Genomic DNA, 23,171 nt, shown 5'->3' with positions numbered 1-23,171 from the left:
CACACACTCCAAAAGCCTCGTCGGTGCGTGTTATATTAGAGGCCCGGCTACTGATAGGCTCCATTTATTTCCGGCACGGGTAGATAAAGTAGTGGAGATATATCTTCCATATATCTATAATGCCATAAGATATAGTGTTATTGCATTGGAGGAGGTCAGGGTTTGCATGATTATGAGTGAGAGTTGTGTTTATTTGGTGCAACTTGTGAAGTGTACGGTGGCACTGAAACATACACCATACAGCATATACTCGTAGAGCTGCAGAACACAAGCAAATACAGATCGCGCAGTGAATCAGTGAGTAACATTATCTGCATTCGGAGCGTGTTTCTGTACGTGGTTTTTCATTCTGTTTTTGCAGCGCCTTTCTGATTTTGTTGTAGTCAAGGCCATCCATAGAAACGGCTCAAACTTCAGACAATTCAGATTCCATTCGCCTATTTATCGTTTTTGGAATCTCACTTGGTGTGTCTCTCTTGCTGTCATGCTGAAACACACAAGGTGCGAAGGTGCCTTTACTGGGAGATAGCAGATAACCACGCCACTCGCTTTCGCCTCGCAGTTAAGGTTACGGAGAGCTGAGGGCCAGATACATGCAGCACTATTTTAATGAGTTATTTCTGCTTGATGACCAAGGGGCAGTTGGAGGTTTCAAGGCAGACCTTTGAATTTCAATGAAGCAGAGGTTATGCACTCATCCACCAGTAAGTGTGTGTTCATGCAAGTAAAATAAAATCACACATGGGAGTGGTCAGGAAATTATTTTACAAGAGTGCTCAAGAAACAAAATGCGGACGCACTGTTTCCTCGACACTTGAACAAGGCAATCCCAGAGCAACATCTTTTTTTTTCCAAAGTGTCAATCCAGCCTTTAACGATCAGGAGAAATAGCTGCGGAAACGTGTTTTCTGTAAATAATATCCTTGTTCCCATAGTAACGCTTAAGACATCTGTTGGAGTTTTCTCCAGCGTGACCTTAAGGTTACTTACAAGATAGCGGCATCTGCTTAGGATGGTGCGGTGCTCCTTTAAGACAGGCTTTTTTCCAGACAGGTTTGGACTAATTAAGCATCAAATTTAACATCTCAGATAGAACGCCAAGGCTGGTAATGAGGAAGCCTTGGAGGAAAAAAAAATACAATGTTGGTTTCACATTCTGACCGTTAAATGCTGCCTTGTGCTTGAAACAGGGAGATTTTATTGTACATTTGCCTCAGTTGAGAGGAGGAGGGAGGAATTGGACCCTCGGCGCATTAGTGCGGGGGTCATGGGTGTCCTTCACCAGGAAAAAAAAAAGGAATGACACAATTTTATGCAATTTGACATATATATTGTAACCCCCAAATTTAAGGGACATATACCAGATGACGAAGCCATGAAAGGAGCCTGCGAACACGGTCATGGCTGTATTTTCAAATGCAGCAGGAGTACAGATGAGCTGGTGCTGACATCACATGGCAGAGTCCTATTACCAGTTAGCAGTGTAACCTATTTCCCAAGATGCCCGTCCTCCTTGAAAGATCCATCATCACCGCTAGCCTGAGTCCATATGACCTGTAACCACACCTACACACACATGAAACTAGAAAGGGGGGGTCGATTTGCATGCCTACCTTAATATCTGTCTGCAAGACGCCAGAAGGGATCCCTAACTCTCTCCACGTTCACTTCCTGGATCCTCTCTGCCTTCGCTGCAATGATGACAGCTGAACAGCCAGATTGAATGGTTACTAACCTGAGCTGGCACTCGCCAACTACCCTGCAAAGCAAACTATACCTATATTTCTCAAATGAAATTAAATGCGTATAACGCATTGCATTTCATCATCACATGTTTGAAAAAAACACTTCGGCAGCTACAGCTCTTCCAGCATTCAGACTAATGTTGCTGACACATAAACAGAAAAATTATGTTTGATTCATAATATGAGTTCATCTTTTAATTCTGAGCTTATTTTTTAAGTGAGATAAGACAATATATATTACTCAAAATATATACATACCAAACTAGAGTATTAGTGGACAATGAGTGGAAGGAGCTTAGCTAGAAAAACTCTGAAACTTAGCACCTTTTAAGTTGATTCGCCTGGCATGTTAGCAAATAGTTGTGTAATACACGTGCAGCAGGTGTGTTTGAGGAAGTCTACCCAACTATTTGTCCAATATTCACTCTCCTTCTCGCTCCCTCTCCTTACAAAGACTACGTTTTCACACATGTGCCTTACTTGTAATGCGTTACTACCCACTGCTGCTGGCAACAGAAACTCTCACTGTTTATGGGATTTGAAAAATATGATAATGTGTAAAGTTTGCCTGTAATACGCGGCCAAAAAGCATTTTCACTGCTCTATTTATCTATTTTGTTGCATATTTCAGCTCCATGGACAGAGAGCGGAGGCCTATTATGAGTCATTCATTTAAACTTCACAGAAAATAAAGAAATGCATTGAATTAAATGCTAATTTGTAGTTGGTCGCCAAGAGTTGTTCAAACCACAGCGAAACAAAAGGCAAATCTGGCACAAAATAGGTAAATTTAAATACCAGGCCCGACCCCACAGGCTGATTTCAGTCTTTGATAACATTTAAATTTAAAATTCATCTGTTACTGGAAAAATCATGGGCATCATTTGTAGAGGCCGTTGGCCAAAAGGCTTTCATAACGTGCTGCCGAAAATCATGGAGGAAAGCTCCCTCACTGACACTCATATTCACTGACAGGTATATTATGGACCTATCAGAGCTCTGTTTTCTTGTCTCACATACTGGGACCACACAGTGTAATACTTCAAGCTTCCGTAAGTGCTACTTAAATCCAAGTGTCCTTTAAAAAAGGCCTCTCCTTTCTAAGGAGGATCTGATCGCTTGCTTCTAATGTAACGGCAGTACGCTTTGACAAAGCCAGCAATGCCTAACTACAGCACAATTTGACAAATAGCATCAGGCTGCTGGAGGCGATTATTTGCTCTTTGTACAGCACAAATGTTAGCCAGCAGATTGGGGGAGGAAGACGTTGCTATTTTCTTACCTTCTGGTGCTGTTGGCTGTGATTTGTTGAGTCCATAAGAGCCCTGGGCCTTAATTGGGTTAAGTCTGTCACCAGATCGTTCATATTTAATGAATAAGCATGAGGTGGGTCAATCTATCGTTGCTCATTATTCTTTCAAAAGAGAAAAGGGTCTTGTTTGTGTTTCATCCGCTTGTTCATCACAAATGATCAATTTCAAGGCAGTACCAGTGAAATTAGAAGGCTCACCAGCTGCCATACCTTGCCATACCCAATTAACACCTACTGTATGCATTTAACCCTCATAGAAGAACTGCTTTTTGGTGCACAGGGTGTGTGGTGATTTTATGCTCTTTAGTGACAAACGATGCTTGAGAACATTCAAAAACACCTTTTTCTTTACCAAAGGGATCACCACGGTGCTGACAATGACCACTATCAACACCCACTTGAGAGAGACGCTGCCCAAGATCCCCTACGTCAAGGCCATCGACATGTACCTGATGGGCTGCTTCGTCATGGTCTTCCTGGCCCTGCTGGAGTACGCCTTCGTCAACTACATCTTTTTCGGGAGGGGCCCTCAGATGCAAAAGAAGTTAGCGGAGAAGGCCGAGAAGGCCAACAACGAGAGAGCAGCCAAGTACGACGCTGCAAGGGTGAGCTGGAATTGATCGATTGGGTTGGAATGAATGGGTTGAATCAAAAAGTAGTAAATCAATAAATGAATGCGTCGGTTCAAGGTGAGGATGTTGAATTGGTTGTTGCTGAATTTTGTAGAAATACTTATTTAAAATAATTTTCCAACTGGAAGGAGTCAGTTGCTCATGGGATTAATGTTGAACCAAGTGTGAATCTGGTATGAATGTTTGGTTATTTCCACAGAAAACGCTGCAGAACAGCACAGTAATTACAGTCTGAGTGGACAAAGTCTCAAATTCCGAAATTTTTCTCCCGCTTTGACATTGCAATTAATCTACAATGTACTTCCCTTGTCAGCTCTTGCTAGCAGAAGCAGCGAAAGGAAAATCTTCTTCATAATTATCACATTATCCATAGGCATGTGTGGAGGCTTCGGCGGCCAAAACATGTTGGTTTAAAAAGCAAAATAAATCAATTTTCAGGTATTTGTTCCCCACATGTGGCTGAATATTTTCATCTCCTCAGGAGGCAGGTAGTAGGACCGCGTCCCTAAAACGGTCCAATCAGGTTAAAGGTCTACGCCACTCACGCTCGGTGAGTTGTTTGTTCAGTGAGACTCTTCAATATCCTTGAGTCAACTCTGCCATTGCCATCAGCCAACATGGATGTTCTTTTTTTTTAATTTCTTTTGCCTCAAAGCAAAATCTTTCCCCATCCATGGAATGAATCAAGCGACAACAGACATCTCCATGACATTGTCATATTCTCCGGAGTATTCATTATGACTTTTTCATTATGAATTTTTTCTAAACGGAAATGACGCTCATGATCGATCTTGCATTGTAAAAGCGGTCTCTCAGATATGAATTTGTTTATCGTCTTTCAGAGATCATCCTGAATGCATGCCGTCTGTGTATCGTTTCTCATTGAAATCATCATTAAAAGCCACATTTCTCACACAGCTTTCATGAAGTGGCATTGCGCATGTCAGGATGTGGTAAAGCAGTCTGACTTTCAGTGGGTAGTCACTGCAGAGGTCCCCTGTCACGGATCTTTGCTGCATTAGTGGAAGCAGCCAGGATTCCCTTTGGAAAATGTAACAAATACTGGAAATATGGAAGTCAATAGTAGCCCACTGCTAAGAGTTTATCATCAACGTCTCCAGTTTCTACAAAAATAAATGCATTTCACTGGTTGAGTTAACAGAAGTAAGGTAAGCACTTCCTTCTAATAGTGTGCTCAGACAGAACGTGAAGCAAATTTCAGACACAGTCAGTGAAAAGACGCAAGTGTGCACAAATAGATGCAAATTCACCTGAGGCGAGCCAAAAAGGGCGACAAACTGGAGGGAAATTACATCAAGACCTTGAGTTCATGGTTAGTTCTGGGTGCTGCCTAGCTAAAAGCTAACATCTGTACAGCTGATACTGTCAATCGGCATTCTGGGTCACCCAAACACGGACTGCACAAACCATCCAGCTTTCAAATCTGTGCAAAGTAGCACAAGGTGAGAATTTGCTTTGCTTTCTGTGTGAAAACACCTTCAGGGTTGACCTGTGCAAACACTGAAATGTTAAAAAGGGAAATGTGGGACTTCCACAGTTGCTACATTTGCATGAATTATCACCATTGTCAATTATTGTTGATTTGTTTTGTGGTGCACACATCATAGGCATGGAGTATGATGTATCTCCTATGGGCTTATGTTATTATTGTCATATTACAAGTTCTAACAGGAAGCATAACGCCCAGGACATTCTGACACCTCTGCATCTCTTTTCTCTTTGCTCAAATTGCCCTTTTGGATTATTTCAATCATTCAAAAGGAAAAAAAAATACTTTTCACTCACATTTCTTTGTTCGTTCATTTCAATGGAAACTCCCCTCCTGTTCTTCAGTCATGCAGAGCAGCCAGTGGCTCGAGTGGTGCTGCTCAGTCATTTTAAATTAAATAGCCATCTGGATGACGTGCTAAGAATGGCTGCCATTGAAAATGCCATTGACACAATGCAGAAGCTGTGCCTGAAACTGCTCCCTCCTCCACTCAGTTACTTTTCCATGCACAAGAAGCGCTCAGAAAGGTTTCTCTGTGACGTGCAAAATGGTGGTAATTAACAAGCGCTATAAGTTACAATTAACTACAGACAGGTGAATTGTCATATAACGTTACATGTCTGTTACATCAGGAGCAAAGGCGAAGCACTTTTCATTGCTTTGTAGGAATATTTAAGGCAACAGCTTCACATTTAAACTTTGAACACTCAAAAGAGGTGCAGTTTTTGGATGCGTAGTTTGCCTTGTTGCCATGGATTATGAAACAATGGGCCCCTGGCACAGGCATGCAAAAGCCCCCACCCACCCACCCCTCCTACATGAAACACTGGTTGTTTTACCTCTCTTTACCTTTGGTTGGCATCTTTTTGTAGTCATCTTGAGTTTCTTTGCGTTCATTTGACTGCCTTTCTAACTCGCCATTTGTACAGTCTCTTCAAACATTGGCAGACCCCTTTGCGTCTGTGCCTGGTTGACCCGTTCTGTAATCGTCCCATGATGACATCCACATTTCATGGTCTTGAATGCCTTGAAACTTCAGGTAGACTCCTCTCTAGCTGTTCCCTTTACCTGCACATAATGTTGTTAATTAGTTTTCTCATTTCTTTATCCATTCAGGCGGAACCGCACGGCCACGGGAACATCCTGCTGACCACCCTGGAGATCCATAACGAAGTGGCGGGAGGCGAGATCACCACCAGCGTGGCAGACATTAGGAACTCTCAGTCCATGGTGCAGTTGGACAGCACGGCCTCGACGCACATCCAGTACCGCAAGCAGAGCGGCGGCATCGGCCCGCGCTCCGCCAGCCGCCACTCCCTGGACCGGTCCGCCCAGATGAAACGCAGCCGCCTGCGGAGGCGGTCCTCGCAGCTGAAAATCAAAATCCCCGACCTGACGGATGTGAACGCCATCGACCGCTGGTCACGGATCATCTTCCCTTCCGTTTTCTCACTGTTCAACCTCATCTACTGGCTCTACTATGTCTGATTGGAATGTTTTGTTGAGATGTTTGTTGTTGTTTGATTATTTTTTCCATTTTGTTCCTGTTTCTTCCTTTTGTCTGTTGCTTTTATACGTGATGTAATCTGTCGAGTTGAAGACTGCAACAGTACAAGACAAAAAAAAAAAAGCTGACTGAGAAGAGACTACTGAGTTTTGGACCAAGTTCTCGTCAAAATTGTTTTTATATTTGCAGTCTTTGAATCCTAAGTACCAAGGTCTTTTTATTTTCTAAAGTATGTACTGTAATTGGGACTTGTGACAGTCATTTCCCAACATCTGCCCTCTCAGTAAGTGTAAATAGAGAGATACAAAGCCAGCAATTGAATAAATAATACAGTATTTGCAAAAAAACCAACAACAAAAAAAAAACACAATAGCAGTTAACGCAAGGATTTTTCTAATCAAAAAAAAAAAAAAAACTTTCTATGACAGGTGGTCAGATAAGTGCAGGCAATTCCTAAAATCCATAAAACAAACTAATGTATGTTTGACTGGTACCCTATGCACTATTAATGCATGTAATGATCAGCCATAGTGAAAAATAATCACTCTTTTTGCCTTGGGTTATGTCACAACTTTATAGAAGAAAAGACTGTGCTGATACAGTGTACTTGCTATTAACTCTATCATGCATAGATCTGGTAAACCTTTACTCAATCACAGTAACTCAAAGTTGAGGATTTTGTCCTCAGTTCAGGATGATTGTGACTCAGGTTCCGAATTTTTTGCTATCTGACAGCTTTTCTTGACAAAGAGACGTGTCACTGAAATATCCTTTTTGGTCATTTGATGAGAGGAAAAAGCACAAATATGAATGAAACTGCCATTTTCTTTCACTTCTACCTGCTAGCAACAGTGCTTCAAGTGGTCGCATGACAGAATTGCACTCCAATTTGACAAATTTACTCGGAAAATCGTCTGATTTTTAACAACTGCCAAGGGCCTTTTGGGCGACACGGTTACTCAAAACCATGAAATATTCTGATATTTTTGTACTCTGTGTCTTCAGGTATTCATTTAATTTCCTAACCCGTCTTGTTCATTTTTTTTCTTTTGCTCAGCACTAACTCTGTTGTGATGATGGAGTGGAGGAATGAAACCCATTTTTGTACATAAGTACATAGGTGTGTATATACATATGTATATATATATATACTGTGTGTACAACCCAAAATGAAAATGATCAAATATTGAGCATTTTGTGATTGTCATACTGGCTATTAACTGTCAGACTTGTGCAAAACAAAGAAAAAAAAAAGTCAAGGATGAAGCAAATTAACACAGGCCAGTTTGAAGCATTGGTTCAGTTTTTAGAGCGTTTGTGAGCCACTCTGAATACATTTCTCCTCAAACATCCGACCATGAAGTTCCACACTAGACACTGTATGTCTGTTCATAAAGAGCGACTGTATGCCTCGCCATACAGCAGCAAGCGATGCAAATGGATTTCACTGATTCCACAGACGGACCACAATAACCGGCCCGTCGACTAATAAGCACATACTAGCACTGAATGTATCGGATCCATTCTTCAGGGAGAGGATAATGAGCCATGGTCATCGTTTCTCCATCAGAATGTAACGCCCATTCTCACGTTGCGGGAGCGGGACAGGATGGCGTTTTAACAGTGTGTGCATGTGCATGTGTGTGAGAGAAATGGGAAATGGATATGGAGAGCTTGAGAGAGGAAGGCCGCGGGTGGACCGTATGTTTTCTGTGCTGCTTGCTCAACTATGGACAAATATCAACACATAATAGTTTTGTGGATAGCTCTCCTGCCCGACTTGTTTTATAAACTGTGTGCCATTCCACCTTAGGTCGCAGAGCAATCAGCCAATTACAACTCATGGACGATGGTGTAAATTTGAAGCATAGATACATGACATACATGTGCATGTACAAGAATACATGTAGGGGAAAAAATGCTACTTGATAACATTGAGTTCTGTTGTGATTGAGAAGCTTGGTCTGCACTGACAGTCAGCTGGGACCAACACTTGAAGTGAAACATTGTCAAGTTTTATGTGTACAGACTGATTGATGTTTGACTAAGAATTGAATGTATTGTACTTGGATTGTTGCTGCAAAAATGCTGTTTTGTTTCTGGAAACAGGATTGACCTCCACCCTGATTGATTAGGGCTTCAGTTGATTCCACATTCAAGTGGCCCCTCATCACTTGCTGGTTTCTTGTCCCATTTTCTACTGTGTAGACAGGCCGCAGTGCACACACGACCTGGGTCCGACAAAGAAAACCAGAGAGTTCCAGGTGAAATTATTTCTATATATAAAATAAGCCAAAACATCTCGCTAAAAGTGTGTTCAGAAAGAAAGCAAATTTTCACCTAGCTGTGTTTCCATCTTTTGTCAAGCAAGTAAAATTTTGAAATGTTGCGGAAAAAAAACAAACAGAAAAAGCTACATAAGCACGTTTCAATGAATTAGCTTTGACACTTTTGAAAAAGACAAAAAACACCTCAAGCAAGTGTAAAACCTTTTTTTGGGAAATTGAGGAAGTTCTTTCAAATTTTTCCGTTTCTATCAAGCTTTTCAAAATGCACGTATAACACCTTGATGGAAAGACAGCTGGTGATGCACATGTGACCGCCGTACAGTTCATGTTTGCCCCAAACAGCCAATGAACCCACTTGCAGCACATTATTTTAACCGTGCTTCCCTCACACCTGCGCCTGGCGCTGCCGTTCTGAACACACACTAAGAGGATGTCTTGACTTTGGTTGTGGGCACAAAGCAATGTTTCATCTCATGCATTCACGGGGTGTTTTAAAGTCATGGATCCAGTATACCTAAAATTATAAAACAGTCAAAAAGAAAATCTTAATGGCTTACTGGATGACTTTGATTTAAATGATCACTTTCAGGACATGTGGTGAGATTTCAAAGACTTTTCTGCAGTTGGTCATTGTATAAGTCTTTTTCTAAATTACCAAACTCATGAGTGCAGTTGAAAAGTGCAAGAGACAGTAACTGTTAACAAACTCTAGATACTTGTTTATCATGCATGCAACTACAGTTCATAACTTGGGAGGATTTTTTTTAAAAAGATATTTTGCAAACTCACTTATGAGAGCTGCCAACTGCTCGTTTTAGAGATGACAGTATGCCATGTGAGCCTACATTACAAAGAAAAAAGTACAAAAAAAAAATTTAATTAATAAGAGTCATCAAAGACTTCAGGTGTTGTATGGCCTTGGTCCCATAATGGAATGTGAAATGTTCTGTGCTGCCACAAAATGTATTTAGGCTTAGATTTATACTGTATATCTGTATGTTTCTCTTCCTTTTTCAATAGATTATCATGTTAAACCATCAAATAAATTATATACATTGTACCTGTGTATTTGGTATTGCGAGCATGCATGACACTCCAGAAAGAATGTACATGTATAGCAAGCTAATACAATGAACAGCCTCTGCAAGCACCCAATAAACCATAAAAAGACATTTTAATAAGGCTTGAGGATTCTGATAAAAGGTTGTTTGTACATATGCCAAAACTTCAGAATGTTATCAGCTCTGCAGGCGCCCTCGAGCAAGGCACTCCATCCCTACCTGTTCCCAATGCAGCTACTCAGCTGAAGACTTTTAATTGTCTTTGGCGACTCCCGGTGTATGAGTGAACTTAATGAATCTGTGCCAGAGTGTTGATGAATAAGGGTTCAGTAATTCCCTGGATAAATAAAGAGTGAAAAAAAAAACTGTGGAGGTGGAGGTTATTATTGGGCAGCATAACCTGTCAGTTTTTCAAGTTTCCGTCCTGCTCAGTTGCCGCAAAGTTCACCATTCCCTCAGCGGCGTACTTTTTCAGTTAATGTCAAGAGTTTAAGTCCTTATAGTATGAGCTTGTGGCTCACATTTCTTAGCAGATAAAACTGATGTTCTGTACATTCAACCAATCAGATTATCTGTACCTCCAGACCAGTGCCATCTTTGAGAGACGCTCTTATCAGTGTTCATTTTAACACCTGATTTTGGTTTAGTGTTCGGAATTTGCCTGTTTAGATATTGTTTAATCGTTCATGCATCATGCCCATATGGCTCTGCAGCAATAACGGACAACATATAGTTAAAATAACTCTCTTCAGTCAAAACCTGAAAGTCCTGATCCAGTGTGGCAAATTTTAGGGAATTCCTACTGGAAGACCCCGTGAATTTCCCTTTTCTTCCACAGGATCCCACATTAGAACCCCGCCACTATAGAGTATAATGTGTATTTAAGAAGAGAGTCTCCTGCTTTTAAAGCTAATGATTATAATTAGGCCATTAGAAGGAGGTCAGAGCCACCAAAGGGACCCACATAGAACTATTTTCGATTTCATCAACACACAACAGCACATTTGCACACAAAAAATAAGGTGTTCTTCTGTAATTTTGGGTGTCAGCTCTGTCACAATTAAAACAGGATGCTCAGCAAAGCCGACATTCGTAGACTACACTCAAGGAGAAGTTGGAAATGTTGCGTTTGTCCTAATAAATATCTGAGACAGATAAAATCTTAATACTGTATAAGCCCTCTGAACCAGCTCCACCACAGCTCAGACATCCACACAAGCACACGATGCTAATGGTAGCCAGCCCTGCTCATACTGGATATCTGCACAAACAGACCTGGGTTAACTGTAAATAATACATTGCAATTAATTTACTTTAAGGACCAGCTGGGTATACGTAGGTAATCCAAGCATTGCAATTCATTAAGGATGAGTCTGTCTCAAATGATGTCTCTATGGGACTTCTCATAAAGAGATACAACTGGGAGCAGCTGTGTTGGGTTTTACTGTGACTGTGGGTGACAACAGCAAAGCAGTAAAACACGTTTGAAATTGCCGAACAAATCCAATACCTACTGCACAGGGAGCTCAAAGCAGGGAAAGAAATGCTTTTTTCTTTCAAGGGAAATAAAAACAGTTCTCAAAGCAGACTTCATGTTAGTGCTAGATGATGTCACTAACCGGCAGCGGAGTGTGAAAGGTCCAGCTGCAGTGAAGCTGATGTGGGGAGATTCTGTGGCTTTTCAAGCTCTGATACCTTTGAGTGACCCCAGTGATTTTACAGGTGCATTTATTAGTCATGCGCTACTCAGGCTGTAAAAAACATCTGTAATGTGTATGTACATGCAGTCAGTGGTCATCCTCTGTCCAGTTACTATTAAAAAAACCTCCAATAAAATCACTGGAATCATACATTCATAGTTGACCACATTGTGTATCGGTGTGACGTTTACTTGCATTTGAAATATAATGTATAAATCTAATTCCTTCATAGGATGCCCATGGCTCAATTCCTGGACCCTTTGGGGAGCAGGAGTGTGATTTTGTGAGTAGAAAGTCAGGTAAACTACTGGTGTTTGTCAGGTGATTGGTGGCACATGTGCACATTGCATGCAGGTAATCTAACGGTGCTGCACAATAGACTTTGCACATTCGTCAGACATCTTCACATAAAGCACAGACTTTGTAACAGTGCTTTGTAATGAGCGCAGTGGCCTTCACTGGCTCCTCTGTTTCAGTGCTTTCATTGTGAAATTAACCTGAAAAGCTTTTGCAGATTATTATAATTGGTGGTTGGATGCTGTTCACCAGTTTGAGTAAGGTATGGAAAATATTCTATTCTTATTCAACTGTAACACTGTCACTCACACTAAATAATTTTCTCTTCCTTTATTAGCAGAAAAACTTTTTGATGGACTTTGGAGGACAGAGGATACGCCTGCACCCGGTGCTTGATGACACCCCGTCCGGACCCATCGACACCCCCACAAAGCTGTTTTAATGTGGCGACAAGTGCTTTCCACCTCAGGGAAGTTAAAGACTTAAATTCTATAACAGCTAGATGCATCAAATTTCACGTCTTATGTCACCTGGGTGCAGTATTTGAAGACATTTTGTCAGTTTTGGTAAAAGAGTGGATGTAGTTCAAGAGAACACACGTTGAGCATTAAAATGAGACGTCTTAAGCACTGCTGATGTGAGGAGGCAGCCTGATGGAAGCCCTTTGGGAGGGGGATCACATCCCCTCCATCTCAGGTAGAGAAAATATAGGTTGGCTATATCGCATACTATTTATGCATAATCACTTCAGAAAATGCTGAGCTTGGCTTTCCAATTCCCCCTTGCCTCTTCATGGCATATGAGTCCCTTGGGGTACGTGTGATAGATTTTTAATCTCTTTCCTTTGGAGCCTTTATAATGTATATAGGGGTTCTAACCCCAAGGTATATTTCACAGTTTATCATTAAAATAATCATTAAAGAATATCATTGTTCAGCAGTTTCAGGGAGGCGTGTGAGTGGAGCTGTTGTTGAAAAGGCACATATTTTGTCTATAGGACATGTTCCAGCCCACATAGTGAAGCAACTCATATTCTTTTGGCAGTTGGAGTACGAAATAATGAGGCCTGACCAATCACGAGGGCTAAAGGGGAACACAAGGCCAAATATTGGATAATCAGGCAAGCTGAAGGGTTAGATCTCGATGATGGCAAGGCAGGAAAAGGGGAAAAATCTGGTATGTGTCGCAACAGGGTGTTTGGAGCTTTGGAGGCGGCTTAATATAGCATAAACAGTTTGTTTATCCAGCTGTACCTACCTGCCTAACTTCCTGCGCACAGCACATGCATTTCTTGCCTGTGTACCATCACACAACCAAAGTACAGATTTGCAGGAGGCTTCATGTGCTGTCAAACTGTTTCTAGCACATCAGGTCCCCAGATCATCTCTGTGCTCAGTTTTGAGAAGGAAAAAAAAAAGCAGATTCCGACTCTTCAGTTTTGTCAGTTTCTTTGCTGCGTTGGAAACAGCTGTCCCCCTGTCCTTATTTTTAGAACACCCAAACAGATGAATAAAGGATCATATCCGAGCTTACAGTCCTGCCTGGTATTTCTCTGGAGTGTGGCGGTCGTTGGGAGGATGACAGACATGTTGATGGATGACCTCGGGCAAACAACATGCCAAGTCACTAATAAAAAGCACTCGAGAGGCCCGTAAACCAAAAGGCAACCAAAGGTTATCGGAACAAAAGAAACAGTATTTTATTACAAGCAGCTTCCCCTCTCTCTGCCTCGCTATCACTCATTTTGATCTTCTCGACTCAGTGCGGATCTTCACGCTGAAGCTTTGTAAAAGGACAACACGTGGAAAACTAGTGGTAACCAGATGCATAAACGCGTAGCCTCAGGGATAGACATCATTAATTGCCAGTGCAAAGGATCTAGATCTACTATAATTGCTCAAAGAGTTATGATGAGGATTAGATATTCAAGAGATGTCTTGATGAACACCGTTAAAACTATATTCATTCACAGACAATGAGCCTTGGAATGCTTCATGAGTTTTTCTGGGGGTGGGGGATAAGAGCCATTGCTAGGCTTGACCTGAAGCAGAGTGGCGCTCCATGAGCTGCTCTGAAGCACTGTGGTGAGTGAGTTATTGCTTTCATAAACGAGCAATGAAAAGAATATGAATATTTAATTATGATGTCAAGAATTGGATGTTAGATACCATTTTCATTACTTTCAGTGGGGAAATGTGAGGCCGCAACAGCAGCAAATAACTATACAACACGAAAAATGCACGAAAAGAACATGCAGGACAGAGATATGGTGGCTATATGAGGCAATGAGCGGTATAAATTGTGGTTAAACAAGAGCCTACAATCTGCTGGTGGCTCTGTGAGGCGGGAACTGCAGCACTTTGAGCTAAATGATGGTGACTTTTAGCTGTCTGAAACATCCTCTCCTCAGCCGTATGGGTCGTCTGTGCAAGTAGGTTATCATGACCCATGTTTGCTGCTGCAACCTAACTGGAAAGAGGAAACACTGTGCATGTTCCTGCTCTGCAAGGACAAAAGCTATTATGACGCCTGAACGTGCTGCTGCTGAGTGTGAAAACTCCTTCAGGCATTCGGCAAGAAGTTTCAGGACGTGAGAAGCAAACAAAAGATGAAACATATTTGCTGTTTCATGCGGAATCAGCTGATGTGCCTGACGACCTGCAACATGACATCACTGAGCTGCAAAGCAACAAGTTTCTGCTCAAGACTGACTGACCCAAACCTGGAAAACCAGCTGCAAGTAGCATCATCACCATCATCATCACACCATCAAACGCCTTGCCAAATCGAAGCAGCATTGTCGAGGTTTGTGTGATATATGTTCAGCAAAATTTACAAAGCCTCAATTTAAAACAAAAAGTTTAGTAGGTGCTTTATAAAGACTGAACTTTTGGGACCAGAGGCTGTTTCATAACCCAAAGAGTCTGCGTTCTTGCTGGGAACATTAACCTAGTTCACAGAATCCATTTCTTTTCTCCTTCTTTTTGAATGGAAATTTCAAATGCGGGCTCACACCGCGCGGCGCTGAGAGCTCGCCGTGTTTGCAGCAGTCAGATCATCAGTTGCTGCGATAAAAACATTTCAACTTTTAGCATAGCAATGCTATACAGTACTCCAAACAGGCCCTCAACAGTCGCATAGCAACAGCAGCTTCCACAGCCAGGGCTTTGTATTATACAGTACTACATTTGTTTAGTGCTGCTTGCACCCAGTGGGCAAGTTGTTCTAATGGGAATATGAAGCAGCTTATCAATACATATGTCCCGTTTTTTTTGTTGTGTTTTTGTTGACCCGAGTCGAAAGTGCTGATGGCGATGGCTTCTCAACCCCAATGGCTGACCCAAATAACCGCCTTGGAGCCCCGAAAGCTCACGAGGCGGTGAAGATTCAGTCTGTGCTTCTTGTCGAGAAACTCACTGAATGAATTCTTTCTGATGTCTTCTTTCTTTCTTCTCTCCCCTCCCTGCCTGCCAACTGACATACTTTCTTTTAATTCATCAGCAGCACGGCAAGCAATGGAGGGAGCGTGGGAGAGAGTAGGAGGGAGAAGGGAAGGATGGAGAGAGAAAGAAAGTCTGTTTCAGCATCAAAAGACTGTCTCAGAGACTACGGGGAATACATTGACTCTTCCATGTGCTTTTTGATGATGCCTTTCTGTTTTATGCACTCAATGGTACACAACGGCAGCGGCGGCAGTGTATTAGCTCGCTCTCTTCCCCTCATCTCCACACTCTGTCTCTCATTACTCCCTCCCTTTCTTGTCTCTCATTAGAACCTGTCTTTTATTTTGTAAGACACACTTCCTGGCATCAGCCGGCAGGCAGGGACGTCCCGTACTGTAAGGCAACATTTTGATGGCTCATACTTCCTCCAACGAGTCCTTACACAATAAACTTTTCTTAAAGAGGCGACTGCATATCCCCAGATCATTAAACATTTAAAGGGTTATTCCCCAAGTGTTCAATACTACAGAGAACAACATGTCCTATTATGTGCGACCTAGAAACAACTCATATCTTAAGTCACATCTGCTCACTGCAGTCATTACTAAGAAAAACATGCTCTTTGGAGGTAGATTAAAGGGAATAGTGACCACTGCTTTGCCTTGTCAAACTGGAGAGGAATGTTCTGTGCAATCTAGCTTCACATTTGTGACAGTAACTTATGAATCTAATAATGCAATGTTTAACTGAACATGATTGCATCTCCGCATCTATAGCTGTGCAGCTCACTACGCCTCTTTAGGGAATACAGTAGTGTTAGGCTATTTGATTTGCTTGACATCATGCAACGTAAATTAAACGTGTCTCATAAAACAGCATATAAGCCTGAAACAGTCTTTCAGAATTGATTTACATAAATGTGATAAATTGGCACATTGTGTGCGATTTCAGCTTGTACTGGTGCTTGAGAATTTACCAGATTTGTAAACATTAAAGCTGCCATACTCAGTATTTTTATATCAACAATAGATCAAATGACAATGTGTAAAGTGAAAGAGGTCACAGACCCACAGAGAATAGGCTCCTCTCTGCAGAGCATCCATGCACAATCCATTCAGCTTGAATGGAGCTCATTGTTTTGGTTTTATAGCCTGCGCCTTGAATGTTTTGGTTCCCTCTGACACTGAATCACTGTCAGATAAAGTCTGCTGATAGCTGATGAACATAGTGGAGCATTAAGCAGTTATGCATGTTTTATGATAGTATATATCTGGTGCTTGGTCCCTAGTATTCGAGACAGGAAGTTCACATCAGATGAGCAGAGGTGGTGAAGTCGGTTGTGAAGGAATTGGATCCTTCGTGGGACAGGATGTGGTCAGGGGTGGGTGAGCTAACAAGTTCTGCATGTACTGGAGTTTATTTCAGACTTTGGGTGTTGATTTTTTTGGAAATTTGAATCTTAACTGACCCCATCAGACATTAGCAAAACCTTAAGGGTATGGATTGAGGAAGCTGGCACAGGAGCGAGGATTCAAATGCTGCTGGTGAAGCAGCAGAACAAAAAGGCTGGCAAAACCAAAGGAGGCTAAGGCATAAAAAGTCAAGAGGCCAAACTGGATGTTTTTGAATGACTGCCATGATCTGTTCACAGGAATTTAAAAAAACCTCTTCAACAACTCCAACTTACTCAGAACTTCGCTGGCAGGGAAGCAACGAAAACCAGGAAATACAACCTAAAATCCTCCAACTGGCTACCAGTCACTCAGAGAATTGATTTCAAAATCTGCTGCTTGCTGATGAATCACTCTGTGGCTCTGGGCCCAAATACCTCTCTGACATGCTCGTGCCTTCTGAACCTTCGAGGACCCTCAGGACATCTGACGGAGCTTCACACCGTATGATTCTCATCCATCTGTGGATGGTGAGGTTTTTGACCAAGAGGAGAATTTCTGGTTCTCGCCTGCCTCAGGCGGCCAGCTTTGACGTAAATATCAGCTCGAGAGTAGAATCAGGAAGGACGGGGGATGAGAAAATTCAAGAAAAACACATGGGTTCACTCACAATGTGCATCTCAAAGTGGGCTATTTGTTGTGTTCTTTTATCTGTATTCCACTTGATTTGAACTGCATTAGTTTGCCTTTTAAGTCTTTTCTATCTCTTGTAACTTTAGTGCATTTTTATTATCCTGTAAAGCACTTTGAATTGCTGCAGTGCATGAAACGTGCTTTATAAAGAAAGCTGCTTCTCCTTGCCTGCAGTACCCAGAGAATGTAGGATGTTGCTGCATGATGGCCTTCAGTCTGGATGCTTGAAATCCCTTCAGTTTGGGTATAAAAACACTTGATCTGTTATGATTCAGATGTCTTCATTTGTTCCAAATCTTCAAGTCTATCTGAAGTTCTCTGACTCTAAACTTAATCAGTGCACTTTACCGCCGTTTCTTGAGTTTCATCCACTTGCGCTCGGTCATTATAGGGAACTTCTCACACTGCCAAAATGAGCATCCTAAAAAAAAAAATAAGCCATTCAGTCTCCTATTCAGCTCGACACGATGCGGCAGAATAATTGAAATCATCCCACTGCACTTTCTCTTGATTCGTCAGTATCTCATGTCAGATCTTGCTCCAAAATAATGTTCCATGTTTCATGTAATATTCTGAACAGATGACATTATCAGGCTTCACTTGTTACACAAGATGAAATCACTTGTTACATAGCCAGAGTGTCTGGAGTGCACATTCCCATTTCCTTTGTTCAGATATTATCAGCCAACCCCCCCCCCCCCCCCCCCCCCCACACACACACACACACACACCACACACACACACACACACACAATATAACAGGAACACTTCTAATCCTTGAGCTTGGGATGTCTGTCTAGCATCAAAATGCAGTTTTGATCATAACACCAAAATGCATGAGCATAGTTGGAGTTCATACATGTGTATGAGAGTGATATTCAGTGTGTTTTCACAGCATGGTGAGATAACAACAAAAAAAAAACCCCCCCCTTGCTATATCTTTGTATTGTCTGCCCTCTGCTGGACGCTTTAAGAACATACAGTACATGTCAGCTCCGCGCACAACCCTTCCCTCCACCACCACCACCACCACCACCCAAACACAAATTCACACACCCACACACTCATCTGCAGACACCGGGAGGCGTGTACGTGTGATTAATGCTCTCCTTTTTCACATTTCTTGCTAATTAGCAGCTGCTTGTAGCTCATACCGATGGTTATTTTAAAGACATTTTATATAGCCTGTATCAGTAGAGCCATAGACACCATAATTACACGTTTAATTACTCAGTGTTTGTAGTTTGAACTGTACAGGGGCCAATTTCATGGACAGAGTTTCTGCTTATTTACACATTACAATTACTGCTCTATCCTAATATACGGCCAGTGTTAGAGAGGTGGGCCGAACAGCAGCCGAATTCAAATCTTTGCAGCTCATTCATTATTCTTTAAGATTATAATATATTCTGTAACATTTGCTTGCCTATATGTGAGGCACATACATATGATGATGATTCAAGCGCATGCATTCATCAATGATGCATTCAAAGTCATCACAGTATCAAGTGAAACGTATTCTTTTTGAATCATTTAACTGGCCAAGTGTTTATTACTGTACTCCTTTAAACAAGACAGAGCAACAAAAAATAAATCTTTTGCACAGTGCATCAATCAAGAGACAGTATAAATCAATACTTATCTGTTTTCAGATGAATGCACATCTGAAGTGCTGCTGTATTTATTTTATTTCAGTGTAACACAATCATAATTCAGATCACACCCAGTTAATGAAATCTTTGTCACTGGCTGTTCTAAACGCCTAAAGTCTGGTCTTTCCCAGGGAAAATTCTCTCTGACACTGTTGCATTTACTGGAAGTGAAGGCAAAGCAATTTTATTGAAAGAGTATCTTTTGTTACGTGCAGGCTACATATTCCTTTTTTACACAGTTTGAGATTTTTACATAATACATGCAATTGATAGCACTTTACTTTGCAGGGGATTTCTGAGTAATTTAATAATAATTTCCTACAAGTTTCCTTGAAACTTGAAGAAAGAGCCATGAAGTTTGTCATGAATACTCAACAAAAGTCTGCAGTCAAGTCAGCTGGTCTTGGTTTTTTTTTTTTTTCGTTTTTTGTAGATAATACAGATAAAGTAGGACTAAATACTGAATCAGTATGCACACATGGACTGGAAGAATTATGGCTGGGATGTGCATGTGTACATGCGTTATGTACAGGGTGCAGTGATGTTAAAAACCTCATATGTTCAGATGTGAATTACAGTCTATATGAGACGTATGTGGATGTTTGACTGTTAGAGGGTTATTGACTGATGAGTGATGGCCTGAAACTGTTCATATGTCTGCAGTGCTCTGTAGCGCCTACCAGAGGCGAGAAGTAGGAACAGGTTGCGATCGTGGCTTGATGGGCCTGCACTGATGTTTCCTGCCTGTTTCCTGACTGTGGAGATGCATAAGTCCTGAATGGAGGTCAGTCTGGCACCAGTGGTATTCTCTGCACACCTGACTGTTCGTTGTATTCTGCTCCTGTTCTGTTTGGTGGCCGATCCAAACCGCACAGTGACGTGTGTGCATCATGATTGCAGCGTAAAACCCCAGCAGCTCCTGAGGCAGGCTGAACTTCCTGATTTGGAGCAGGAAGTGGCTGGTGTAGAGGGAGAAGAGCAGAGGGGAGAGCACACATCCCTGAGGGCAGGTTGTGTGGGTGCTGGATGTGATTTTCCCCAGCCTCACCTGCTGCCTTCTGCTGTTCTTAGCTGTTCAGGACGGGAGAACGAGGGCAGCATGAGCAAAATGCTCCAAAGATTTGAGGAAAATGGACAATGGCCTTAAAATATTAAACATGCATGAAGAGTGATGGGATGGGTAGTGCAGAGTCAGCCATTGTTGCTGAAATGCACCTTGGGATTTGTAGTTAACTCATCCACTGACATCACATTTACACAGGTGGGCTTGAAGCTTCAAGGTGACTACAATGACTGACTTCGGTTTTTTAGCAAAGGAGATATTTTTCAATGCATTCGTTCATCTTTTGCACAAATGATTTTCCCAAATCCCAGTTCTGATGCTTGAAACTTTTTCTTTTTTGTGCTCATTATTTTCACGACTGTTGGTAAAAATACACACTTTTTCTCTGACCCCTTTTTTAACCCCCCCCCTTACCCTTAATCCTTCTCAGGCAGTCCCTTACACAAAGCATCCCACTGTTTATGCTGTAGAGGCTGATTTATGTCTTCTGCGCAGCCTTCCTCTAATGCCGTTCTCCTCACCTGAAATGTAAATTCACTCAAAATACACTGCAGCGAGGCAATTTAATTGCTGCTTGTATCCGTGCAAACATAACAGATGTCTTCTCCTGTAATACACAATTCCATCAGACTCTGACAAACCACTCACCTCCAGTCAAACAGCAGAGCTTTCACAGCATAAGAATGAGTCTGCCTCGCTGAAAGCTGCAGCATCTGAAAGAGACACCCACTGTTTCTTTACGTAAGACCTTTTTATAGCACCTATTTACCTTGAAATGATGTTGCCAAGTAACAACATCCTGATTGTGTGGTGTGTGTGTGCCTGGGTGGATGTGTGCCTGCTTTGGAGGCAAATGTCTTCACGTCCTCTTTACTTTCATGCTGGTCTGCATCTTTAGGAGGGTGCCAGCGTGGAGTCATATATCACGACTGCACATCAATCCTTAACGCTGCGAGACTTGTAAGAAACAAAACACTGTATGATGCAGGATATTGCACCTGCTTTCCCCCCATCACACCTCACATCATTTTCACATTCTTTCCAACATCTTCCAATCTCGCCGCCCCTCTCGCTCTCAGAACGAGGCGCTTAACTGATACATGTACAACAGTAATCCCCTTCTTAGCGAATGGGATTAATATTTAATTCAGGAAGAGCCTTTTATCAATACCTCGCTGTGCATTCATTGTTCACTCTGCTTCGGGTGGCTTTACCCAGCTTTTCGCAAATTGAAGGAATTGTAAGTGTATTAATGCGATGGATTGGGCAGATAGGACATCGTCTGAGTTCATTTCAAGGAAAGTGGCTGCAGTACTTAAGGTTTTTTGAAGTTTTCGACAGAGCATTTATCAGCCTTTCCAAACATTTCTCTTCATGATGCATCAAAGCATCATTTGCTTTCAAAATGTCCAGTATGCACGAAAGGCAAAATACAGGATACAGGATTTTGCAGGGTATATAGGTTTCTCAAAACATTTTTTGTAACAACTATCCCTTTAAAGACGGAATGGTTTATGAACCTCTTTGTGCTTTATCCTTGAAACTCCAGTGCCTGCATTCATAAAGGTACCAAGAGCCTATTATTCACTGATCCACTGCAATGCTGATCCAGGATTAGCCCTGAGGCAAGGACACATGACTGAGTAAACTTCAGAATGAGGTAATGACACAAACCTGCCTCACTCTGCATATATATATATATATATATATATAATAAACACATTCATGTCATATGATGCGTACTATGTGCAGCTTTGATGTTCTAAATGATGAAACAAATTCCTCCACTTTGAACTTGATGGTTGTGGGTCATCCTGTTTCTTAAGGAACACGACTGCTTAATCAAACAAGTTTGGAAGTTTTAATGAAATCTTTTGCACATAGGAAAACTAAAGCATCTTGACTGTGAAATGGCTCTGTGTTATTTGTTTTTGACAGCGAGCTGTTAATGTTGGCAACATATTGCGGAGGGCAGCACACTAACAACCAACAGCAAAAGGCTTGAAATCCATCTGGGGTTACTCTCTGCAAGCGAGGGCTGTTTTTTAAAGCTCAGGGGGTTCAGGACCTGCTTGTTTCTGCAGCGTTACACATACAGATGGACAGATCTCTCTGTAACTGGAAAAGGGATCGCCAAGGGGCTTTGAGGGTTATTTCTGGTTAGAGATTCTGAAGGTGAAAGAGTAAGAAACACAGCAAAACCTGAATATGTGCATTGGATATGGCAAAAAACAAACAAACAAACAAACCAAAAAAACATGAGTTATAACTGTGATTTTGAAGTGTTGCTCAAGCTGATGGGCCTACTGCCAAACTCTTTTCCTTTGCCTAATTCTAGTTTAATAATTAACATTTCAAGAAAAAGAACTATACAGTGCTGTGAAGTGCAACTTACTCTTGGCAATTAATGAATGTGGTCTAAGTGGGCTTTGGCACCACCTAGTGGTTCATTTATTCTCAATTTTTATATGCATTTACGTCATCACGCTTCCGCAATCTCTGGAATGCCATGTTCAACCCCCGCTTCCCACCAGTATCAAGCGTTTAGTAGTAAGACTAAAAGCGGAAATAAGATGATTCAACCTTCAAAATAAAACGGCTACGTTGGTCAAACACTTTTCAGCAGACTGTTTTGTTTATTTGAGTAACATTTTGAAGGCAGAGGTCCTGAGTTCAAACGCTCTTACTAACTACAGTGATTTTCCTTGTGTTACTCACAAAATTAAAACAATTGAAAACAGGACTGTCAGATTTGAATGTTTTATTTTGAAATATCTAATCGAAAGTATCAGAGTTTGGGAAAAGCTTGACTCTGTTGGTCAACCTTTTACCAAGAGCAGTGTATTTGCAGGCGAGAACGCCGAGAGAGCAGCCATT

At 41.7% G+C, this 23,171-nt stretch overlaps 1 protein-coding gene across 4 annotated transcripts in view; it reads left to right on the top strand.

Annotated features, from left to right (window-relative positions):
• LOC139327903 (gamma-aminobutyric acid receptor subunit beta-3-like) overlaps positions 1–9,765 on the top strand; it is a 58,379-nt gene extending 48,614 nt beyond the window's left edge. For 2 of the 4 annotated variants that reach the window (XM_070957922.1, XM_070957924.1), the window contains 3 exons: positions 3,415–3,662; positions 4,171–4,239; positions 6,316–9,765. In XM_070957922.1, coding sequence (XP_070814023.1) covers positions 3,415–3,662; positions 4,171–4,239; positions 6,316–6,687 — 689 coding nt within the window. In that variant the 3' untranslated portion in view covers positions 6,688–9,765. The remainder of the gene's footprint in view (positions 1–3,414; positions 3,663–4,170; positions 4,240–6,315) is intronic. The other 2 variants (XM_070957923.1, XM_070957925.1) reach the window with 1 other exon arrangement.
• The last annotated feature ends 13,406 nt before the right edge of the window (positions 9,766–23,171 follow it).

This window comes from Chaetodon trifascialis, chromosome 24 (assembly GCF_039877785.1).
Source record: "Chaetodon trifascialis isolate fChaTrf1 chromosome 24, fChaTrf1.hap1, whole genome shotgun sequence".
Classification (NCBI taxonomy): Eukaryota; Metazoa; Chordata; class Actinopteri; order Chaetodontiformes; family Chaetodontidae; genus Chaetodon; species Chaetodon trifascialis.
The sequence above is the reverse complement of the archived record's forward strand: the minus strand, read 5'-3'. Positions and strand labels throughout refer to the sequence as shown.